Source organism: Ammospiza nelsoni, chromosome 26, assembly GCF_027579445.1.
Source record: "Ammospiza nelsoni isolate bAmmNel1 chromosome 26, bAmmNel1.pri, whole genome shotgun sequence".
NCBI classification, from domain to species: Eukaryota; Metazoa; Chordata; class Aves; order Passeriformes; family Passerellidae; genus Ammospiza; species Ammospiza nelsoni.
Window position 1 is genome coordinate 2,737,796 of NC_080658.1, and position 9,237 is coordinate 2,747,032.

Genomic DNA, 9,237 nt, shown 5'->3' on the forward strand with positions numbered 1-9,237 from the left:
ACCTCAGAGGCGGTGCTCACTTCTCATTCCTGCTTCAGCTCAGAATGTTCTAGTGAAATCACTGTTGTTTCTGAAGAAATTTAAATTAGACCCAGCAAAGCAAACAGGAACCCCTAAGGCAGCAGTGGGCTTGTTTGTGAAGTTTAAAACTTCCAGCACTCTCCCAGGACAACCTTTAGTGCAGGATAACCTGGACCCTCCATGCAAGGAGGCTGATGGGAAGAACAGATCCTAAAATTGCACACGTGGGCTTTGCCATGTAGCTGTGAGAGCTGTGGCTCAGGGGGTGTGTGCCCCACTGCTGGGGACACTTTGCAGGCTGCTAATTCCCTCCTGTCAGCTGTCAGTGTTTCTAGCAGTTTCTGAGCCACAATCAGAGTGGTCCCACTGTATTTCCCCAGTCTCCTACAGAGTGAAGGAATTAGATTGGAATAATTCCTTTTGCTGGTACCAAACCAGAACAGCTGGAGGCCATGGTCAGAACACCAAGGTCCCTGCCTCTCTCTGAGGTTCAGGTACCTCAGTCTGTTTGGGCTGGGCAGCCTCAGAGCCCCCCAGAGCTGTGGGCACCCACACCTGGCTGGCTCTGCTCCGTGCAGAGTCCTGTGAGATGGCACATGGAGGGTGGCACTGCTGTGGCTCATGCTGGGTGGGGAAGGAGGACATCCATGGCTTCTGCTCTCCTTGCAGCACAGCAAGGGAGGAAGGTCTTGCTGGGCTGAGCTCTGCAGAGGATTTACACACTCAGGGACAGCCCAGGTGGGCTCTGCCTGTCCCCTGTCCCCTGTCACATTGTTCCTGTGACACGATGTACCTGCTGTCCTCATTGTGCAGCCCATGAAGATGGCCTGGGGAGCATTTGGCAACTAACAGGGCTGACAATCAATGCTCAGCAAAAGAGGCATCAGCACAATATACACACAGGCAATTTGGAAACGCTTTCAAATGGACACGTGGATTGCTTGGGAGCTCTAAAGACAAACACAGGAGTGTGTGCACATTGCTTTTTGCCTAAGGTTGCTCTGAAGGTCTTGTCCCAACATGTACGACAATTATCTTCTCAGAGCACTAATAGGAGCACCAGATAAGCATCCGAATTGCAACACTTTGTGCTCATAAAATTAAAGCTTATTATGCTGATTAATGACTGCATGCAAATAAAAAGTGCAAAGTTCTCCTCACTCCTCAGTATTGCTGCTGCCCCACTTTGAGCCTCCCCAAGCTTTGACACCTGACACTACAATGTTTGTATTTTTTACTCCTGCTTTGAGTTTTCCAGCTCTGCTCCTCCATATAAGCCTGTTTTCTCAGTAAGCAAGTGCCAGTGATAACCCACGTGCAGATTTTGTAAACAAAATGTAAAAAGGAAAGAATCCTTAAAACTGGCTTTTCTTCTGAGGTCTGGTAAGAAACCATCTCATTTTAGTCTCCTTTTTGTCTGTAATGAGTCCTAATGCCATGATTAAGTAGGGAGTTTTGTCAGTTTTTTGGTGGTTTGTCTTTATTTTGTCCCATACCATAGCATTCAGTAAATCATATTATGAAGCTGATTTACACTGTAGAAGATGCAAACTCATTAAATGTATAAACATTATAAAAACATCTTGTTAAGAAAGCCACAGATTTTTGATAAGGAAAAGACAGTACAATCAATGCTGAGTAGCAAAAGTAGTAGGAGTATATTATTTATCCTTATGGCTCAGAAATTGTTACTGATTATAACATATCAAAATAAGCATTTAAATCAGCAGCAGAAGTGCATTGAGTATTGCAACATGCTGCACCCTGGTACGTGTCTGTGCTCAGCACTGGGTTCTCAGCCCCTGAGCTGCCTCACTGCCCTTCCCACGCTCCAAATCCCAGTTTCTGCTTTGCTCCTCCAGGGGTCAGTTCAGGAGAATTTCTTCTGCAGGGTTAAATGCAGAGATGCCTGATAACCAGCAGTAAAATACGAAAAGTAAGTTGTATTTTTGGAAAGGACAGGAGAAACAGGTGTCAGGGGCACCACAGTGGCAGAGAGCAGTGAAGTCCAGCATGGACAGGCTGCTCCTCTGAGTAAATCATATCCAAGCACCCCAACAGCCTCCTGGGTGTCAGTGTGAGGCCAGAGAACTGTAAATCACCATGGGACAGCCAGGAAGCAGACCCTGAGCAGCAACATTTTTGAGGTTAACTTGGCAGGCTCCTAGGGGAGAGATGAGAAGCAGGGCTCCTGGATTGGGAATATTCCTTAATTTGGGTTGTAAATTGAGTACCCTGAAGAATCTGAGGAATAGCTGGCACCACCTGCCAGAGGTGGTAAATGAGCAGAGCAATTGGAGATAGTAGGCTCAGGGGACAGGTAGCAGAACAGAGACAAGTGTGGTGGGATGCTGCAAGGGGTTAAAAATGAAAAGGTGATTTTGCAACAGCTGGGAGTTGAGGGTATCCTGACAAACAATCCCCACTATTGCTGTGATGTCAGGCCAGGTGCATCAGCACGTGCCTGTGTGTGAAAGAGTCCTTCATGCAGGTGAGCTGGTTCCTCCAGCCCCCAGAGGGACACTGGTCAGGGAAAAAATCCGATTTTTTTTTTTTTTTTTTCCAATAGTAATTCATGGCTGAGAGCCCAGCGTAAGGCAACACTGTGAATCACTGGCACAGATCTGCCTGGAACTCAGGAGTTTGGGATTCCTGTTCCCACGGTCTCCCACTCAGTCTGGCTTTCCCAACATTCTCCCATGAGTGATGCCTTCCTCAGAGAGAAAAATCAAACCTCATGGTTGTAAAACTGAGAGATAAAGACTCATAGAGTGATTGTTCTATTTGGGCTTAAGCAGGTGAGGGGAGAGGTGTGCACAGGAGAAAGGATGAATCTGTGAGCAGGTGTTGTGTAAAATACAACATAATACACAAATATACATAATATACAAATAACCCCCTGGGTTATTTTCAAGTGAAATTCCCAACAGAGGTCATATTTTCAAGAGGTTTTATGGGGAATAGTCAGTTCCTTAAACCCACCCTTTTGTCCCTGATGGAAATCAATAGCAGAAGGGTTTTGACTGAGTTTTCCCTCAACAGAGCATTGTTCCTGGCAGTGCAGACTGCAAAGTTTTGCCCAGTTAGTCTTAAGTGGTGAATATGTCCCTGAAAACTTTGGGTCTTGTGGGTAATCTGATACATCATTGTGTATTCCACAGGTAGAGTTTGATATTTATAACTGATTCAAACAAAAATCTCTGCTAAAGAAACTTGGACTAGACACAGCTTTCTGGTTGCATCAGAGAGAAGCAAAGATTTATTAGCATTTATTCCACAGGAGCACCAATCACAGTGGAGATTAACTCAGGTAACAGTGATTTGGAGCAGAAACACAGATGGAGGAAGCAGACAGGACATGCAGAGAGCTCAGAAGAGCCCCTGGAGTGAGCAGAGTTGAGTAAGTTGGACAAGAGTTCACTCCTGCTCGTGGCAGGGGACGTTCAGCCTTGCTCAGTGGAGTCTTGCTTGGTCCAAAGGCCTCACTGGGAGGTTGTGCAGTGGAAAATGCTGGTCTTGCTCATCACTCCTCAACCTTTCTAAAACTCCCTGTTGAAAGATGGAGGAAAACAAGAATTTCTTTGAAGAATTCAGCATTTTTAACCTTATGTTACTTCCTAAGTATCACCTGTGCAGTTCTCAATGCATCAGGGTTGTTCCCAGACTTCTGGAAAGGTCCAGACAGTGCCAGACCTGAGTTTGTACAGTGTGTGTGCAGGTTTAGCAATTAACTACCTGGATCTGCTTCTGTTCTCAGCCATGGCAGTGCAAATCACTTTAAATTAGTTTGGCGGAAGCACTACAAACCAAATAGAGGTGAACTTAGAACCTGCATTTGTGTGTGTATGGATATTTACAGTAGATTTTTATAAGTTAAAGAGAGATGACACATAATATGCTTTAATCTTGCCTACCAAGCATTATATATATACCAAGCATTAATATAACATTAATATTAATATATAACATTCCACTGCCCTGGAGTGTTGCAGGGCAGAGGGGATGTTTGATCAGAGGAAAAAATTTTTGCAGAGGAGTTTGCAAAGCCTATGTAGGAAATTTTAAAAACTACAGCTCATCTACGCCAAATCTTACCAAATAATCTTCCTCATGACACAAAATGCTCCTGAATTCACTGCCTTGTTTTCAGCATCAGAAGTGTCTGTGCAGTGTTCCTGCTGTTTGCACTGATGGCTTCAGGCCCTTTGGGTGAGAGCCAGCTCTCATGTCATGACTGACTGTCAGTCTGCAGTGGAAACTGTGTCTGGGACAGAGCCTGGCTGAACCTGGTCATTATAAGGAGTAAATGCCAACCTCAAAGCAGGACCATTTTCCATCTTTTCATAGAAAACCAAAAGTGGAGTTGAATCTTTCTAAAAATGACATCTTTCTGCTCATTTTCACCACTTTCAGGCTTTTGTCTGAGGTGCTGCCTGGACCTGGACCCTTACCCCTTCTCATCTGTTTTATGGCTTCAGACACTTCCTCCATGGTTGCTCCTCTCTCCAATGTTTTATTTCCTTCCAGGCAGAGCTTCATGTTTTCAACACTTCCTGGAACCAGAGCCAGGAAGTCAGATATGGATCAGGACCTTTGGTCACTCTCCATCTTTTACTGCTTCAGTATTTTGCAGCCAATGACACTTTTAAATGTTTTGAATGTTCCAATTATTCTATTCTGCTTTAAATAACCCCAGCTTAATACCAGTCACATTTCTAACTTCTGACTTTCCTAATTCCCTGCATACTTTGGATTTGGCACTATTTTCCCTTTTCCCCCTCCATTTCCTCTTTTCACCCATCCTCTGACGCAACTCTTCGTGCCATCCTTTGTGCTGCTCATGTTGATTTATCACTAAGAATAAATGTCACAGTGGCCTTAAAACAAGACTGGGAAAAGTAGCAAAAATATTTCCAGGAAGGAAGCTGTTAGATCCTTTCCTGCTATTCAGAGAGAATTGTGGATTGCAGGATGTGTTTTTTAATTCCATTTTTACCTGGGCTTTCGCAAGAGTCGCCAGGCTGGGACTGGGAAGATGAAGAGCGGGAGAGGCAGGATTTACCCCCTCCTCCTCCTCCTCCACTGCCACCTCCTCCACCTGAAGTTTTACCACAGGTTCCACCTCCTGAACTTCCTCCTCCACTCCCTCCTCCTCCGCTTTCAGAAGAGGAAGATCTTCCATAGGATCCTCCGGTTTTTCCTCCACTGCTTCCTCCACCTGAGGACCAACAGCTTCTTCCTCCATGACCTCCTCCTCCTGAAGATCCACTACTTCCTCCATGACCTCCTCCTCCTCCTGAAGATCCACCACCAGCTCCTCCCTGTGAAGTGCTGTAAGGAGGAAGGGGTGTGTTATTTCTTTCTTACCTTTCATTTTCCCAAATAATGGCATCTCCTGATGTGCCATCACTTCCTGATGGTACTTAGGGGAAGAAATGGCAAATTACAATTCTAAACACTTTTGTACAAGTACAGCTTTGCATGCTGCCAGCTAAAATTTAGATTCCATGTGAATTCTTGTGCTTGTAGTAAATATTTTGATTAATCCCTTGCACCAGTTCCTAATACAAGCATTACTGCTGTCCTCTTTCCGTGATGGCATCGATAGAAAGTTAATTAATTGATGTCTGTACCTAATGCCCTGCTGCCCCTCATGCAGCAGTGCCCTGTACTGCTGGATCTCCTGCTCCAGGCGGGTCTTGATGCCCAGCAGCATCTTGTACTCCTCGTTCTGGCTCTCCATCTCACAGCGGATGCTGGCCAGCTCCTCCTCCAGGGGCCCGATCATGCTCTGGATCTGCTGCAGCTGCATGTTGTAACGACGCTCTGTGTCTTCCAGGTTGGTCTGCAGAGAGTCTATCTGCAATGGGAAAACAAAATGCAATGTTTAAGGGAATGGGGCAGGATTAGCTCATTCTCATGCCCAACATGAAGTCATATAGGATTTGCAGGCAAGCCCAGCGAGGGGAGAGAAAAGATGCATCTGACTCCATCTTATCAGAAGGCTAATTAATTATTATATCTATTAAATTTATTCTATTTATTACATTATTCTATACTATATTTTATAATATAGCATAGACGAATATAATAAATAATATAATATTTATTATATTATTCTCTAATATATTACATTATATTACATTACATCTAAGCTGAATCTGCCAAGCACTCACTCTGCTCACACTGCACAGAATCTCGTGACTGTCAGTGACAGTCCTGACACACACACACACACACACACACACACACCTGGCCCTGATAGGCCAAGGAGACAAAACACTATCACTGTGGGTAAACAATCTCCACATTGCATTCTACTTTTGTACACACACAGGCACAGCAAATGATAAGAATTGTGTTTTCCCTTTTTCTGACGTTCAGAGAATGTGAAACCCAGAAATATTCCTGGGGAGAATTGTGCCGTGCTTTTCTCTGTGAAGAGAAATGTGGCTACAGTGTCAGGTGTGCCAAGGATGCTCACTGGCTGTCACAGCTGGCATCCTGGCATTCCAGGAGCTCCTGAGTTCTTTGCTCACCAGGGATGAGGATCAGTTGTTACCTACCTGACTGATCTGCGACTGCAGCTCAATTTCCAGGCTCTGAAATTCACGTCTCAGCACAGAGATCTGTTGGTTGCTTGATTCTATTTCCTGGCTACTTGAGTGGACTTGTTGACTCACTTCTTCCATCTGAAAAATGAATGTAGGGAATTGCAGCTTCTGAGTTTTACTTACAGTGCAAACATGGCAGTTTATCATGGGACCATCTGGAACACAACAATTTGCAGAAGGGGCACTGATAGAATGGGGCTGTTAAACTTGCTTGTGTGGCTCTGCCAGAGCAATTCAAGCCCACTTGTGATTTACTTCATTTTGACCAAAAGGACTCTACTGTTATTTTGTAAAATCAATGGATGTTGTGTCATTCCTTTACAGGAAGTTCTTACCAAGAGCTGTCACCATTTACCTTGCTTTCGTACCACTTCTCAACCTCTGCACGGTTTTTCTGAATTATAGCTTCATATTCTTGTCTCATCTCATTCAGTTTTTTCAGCAGATCCTCTCCTGGAGCAGTGTTTATCTGCACATTCACATCCCCATTGGACTGGGACTGCAGCTGTTTCATTTCCTGCAGAGAAAACCCAGGCCCCAGGACAATGAACACAAACAGAGCCTTTCAACAACATATACATATATGACAGTAATTCCTACCTAACAATTCATCATTGTTCACTCTGTAGTGAGGGTACAATGTGTTTGGAATCTTTTGTCCTTCCACTAAAACAGCTGTGGGTGCCTGGGGGCAGGAACTCCCAGACATATATGTATGTATATATGTATATATGTATATGCATATATTTTATATATATATTTGGAGGGTTTGTGTTGCAATTATTTAGCCTTGACTTTCCAGTCCTTGCTTGTTGAGGGGGCTGAGCTCAGGGACACCCTGGAGCAGCCTGGCCGTGCCCCTTGGTCAGTGTTGGATATCAGATTCCCACATCTCCAGTGTGCATTTCAAGGAGCTGGCTCTTACCTCCTCATGGTTCTTCTTGAGATCGATGATCTCCTCCTTCAGAGACTCAAACTGCATTTCCAGGTCGGACTTGGCCAGGGTCAGGTTGTCCAGCATGGGCCTCAGGCTGTTGAGGTCGCCCTCCACGTTCTGCCGGAGCCCGCTCTCCATCTCGTACCTATGCCAGGGACAGGCACAGAGGTCAGCCATTTAATTAATAATATTACTTAATAACATGAAGTTATTATTCTTTATACTAAATAAATGCAAAGTTTAATATTAATATCAAACTTTAGTACTAAAATGTGTTCTGTGGTCTCTTTCATCCTCTCTTCTTACTACAACTTTGTGCAGATTCCATCTATCTGGTTAACCTGACTTTCAGTGATAGATAATCCCAATATTTATTTTCTTAAAAATAAAACTTTCTGTAAGCTCTGGCTCTGCAGCCATAGGCAGCATACCCATCAAAGACCACTCTAGGAATACTGAAAAATTTGAAGCTTCACAAATTATTTCAGTTGTGCTGCCATGGAAGCAGAAGAAAGTCAAGTCCCTGTGGATTGATATTTGTTTATGGAATGAATCTATGAAGCTAAGTTCAGGAAAGCAGGAGGAAGGAAGTCAGTGCCTGTAAAAGAGCAATATATATTTACTTTATTCTAAAGTCTTCTGCAGTCATCTTTGTGTTATCCAGCTCCAAAAGTACCTTGTGGGTTTCCACAGCTGCAGCCACAATCTAGAAGAGACACAAAATGTTAGGAAAACATTTCCTGTGAATCTTTCAGTCAGTGCTACTGCTTCTCTGGCAAAGAGCATCCTACCTGCTTTTGCAGTTCTTCGATTTTTTCATAATAGTGGCTGTAGTCCTTTGGGCCAATAGGACCTTGCTTCTGGTACCACTCCCTGATTAACTGTTCAAGGTGAGCATTTTCCTTTTCCAGATTCCTGACTGTCTCCATGTAGGAAGCCAGGCGTTCATTGAGGCTCTGCATGGTCAGCTTCTCATCGTAGGAGAGAATTCCCACATTCCCTCCCTGAAAGCCACCACTGCCAAAGCTGCCCCCACTGAAAGCAGCCCCCCCTCCAGCAAAGCCCCCAAAGCCACTCCCAGACCTGAAGCCCGTGGCCATGCTGCTGTGGCCCATTCCCCCTCCATAGCATGCACCCCCCAGTCTCCCTGCACAGCTGCTGCTGCTCATTCCTCCTCCATAGCTGCTGCGCCTGCCATAGCCACTGCCTCCACCACAGCTGCTCCTGGAGCTTCCTCCACCACAGCTGCTGCCAGAAAACCTGCCACCACCACTGCTCCTGGAGGTGACTGTCCTCGAGGAGGAATGAGAGCTGCCCCCTCCACCGCTGCTGCCTCGCAGGCAGCTCTTGAGGGGCTGCTTGGAGCCACAGCTCATTGTGGCAGCAGCAAATAACTCAGGTGAGAAGTCAAAGCTGGTCCTACAGTTGTTCTGGAATCATAGCTCCAAGTTCCAGCCAGCCTCCTCTGCATTTATACCTGAGACAGTGGGTGTCACCGTGGAAGGGAGTACCCGCTTTCCATGTGTGGCTACAAGCCTTAATTTGCCAAAGGGAGATGCTTGGCAGTGACAGGAAGCTTAACCCTTCCTCTAAGTGTTTGTGACCATTTGTTTATTACCACAAAACATGTAATTTCTGTTGGGTGGCTCTGAATTAGGGAGATCT

At 45.1% G+C, this 9,237-nt stretch overlaps 1 protein-coding gene across 2 annotated transcripts; it reads right to left on the reverse strand.

The window, feature by feature from the left end:
- Positions 1-3,250: 3,250 nt before the first annotated feature.
- LOC132084163 (keratin, type I cytoskeletal 9-like) lies at positions 3,251-8,997 on the reverse strand. Of its 2 annotated transcripts, XM_059489204.1 has the most exons (9): positions 8,364-8,997; positions 8,196-8,278; positions 7,561-7,717; positions 6,991-7,152; positions 6,588-6,713; positions 5,655-5,881; positions 5,018-5,352; positions 4,473-4,574; positions 3,251-3,570 (listed from the first exon to the last, which is right to left on the reverse strand). In XM_059489204.1, exons 1-9 carry the CDS (start codon positions 8,946-8,948, stop codon positions 3,545-3,547), a joined length of 1,803 nt encoding a protein of 600 aa, XP_059345187.1. In that variant the 5' UTR covers positions 8,949-8,997; the 3' UTR covers positions 3,251-3,544. The 2 variants fall into 2 exon arrangements, with proteins under 2 accessions (XP_059345187.1, XP_059345188.1); XM_059489205.1 differs by lacking the exon at positions 4,473-4,574.
- Positions 8,998-9,237: the final 240 nt, after the last annotated feature.

Coding starts and splice junctions, on each gene's coding strand:
- LOC132084163 (XM_059489204.1), bottom strand. CDS start 8,948: ATGAGCTGTGGCTCCAAGCAGCCCCTCAAGAGCTGCCTGCGAGGCAGC. Junction 8,279..8,363: donor TCGAAGAACTGCAAAAGCAG/GTAGGATGCTCT, acceptor TGTCTCTTCTAG/ATTGTGGCTGCAGCTGTGGA. Junction 5,353..5,654: donor GAGGGGCAGCAGGGCATTAG/GTACAGACATCA, acceptor TCCTCCTTACAG/CACTTCACAGGGAGGAGCTG.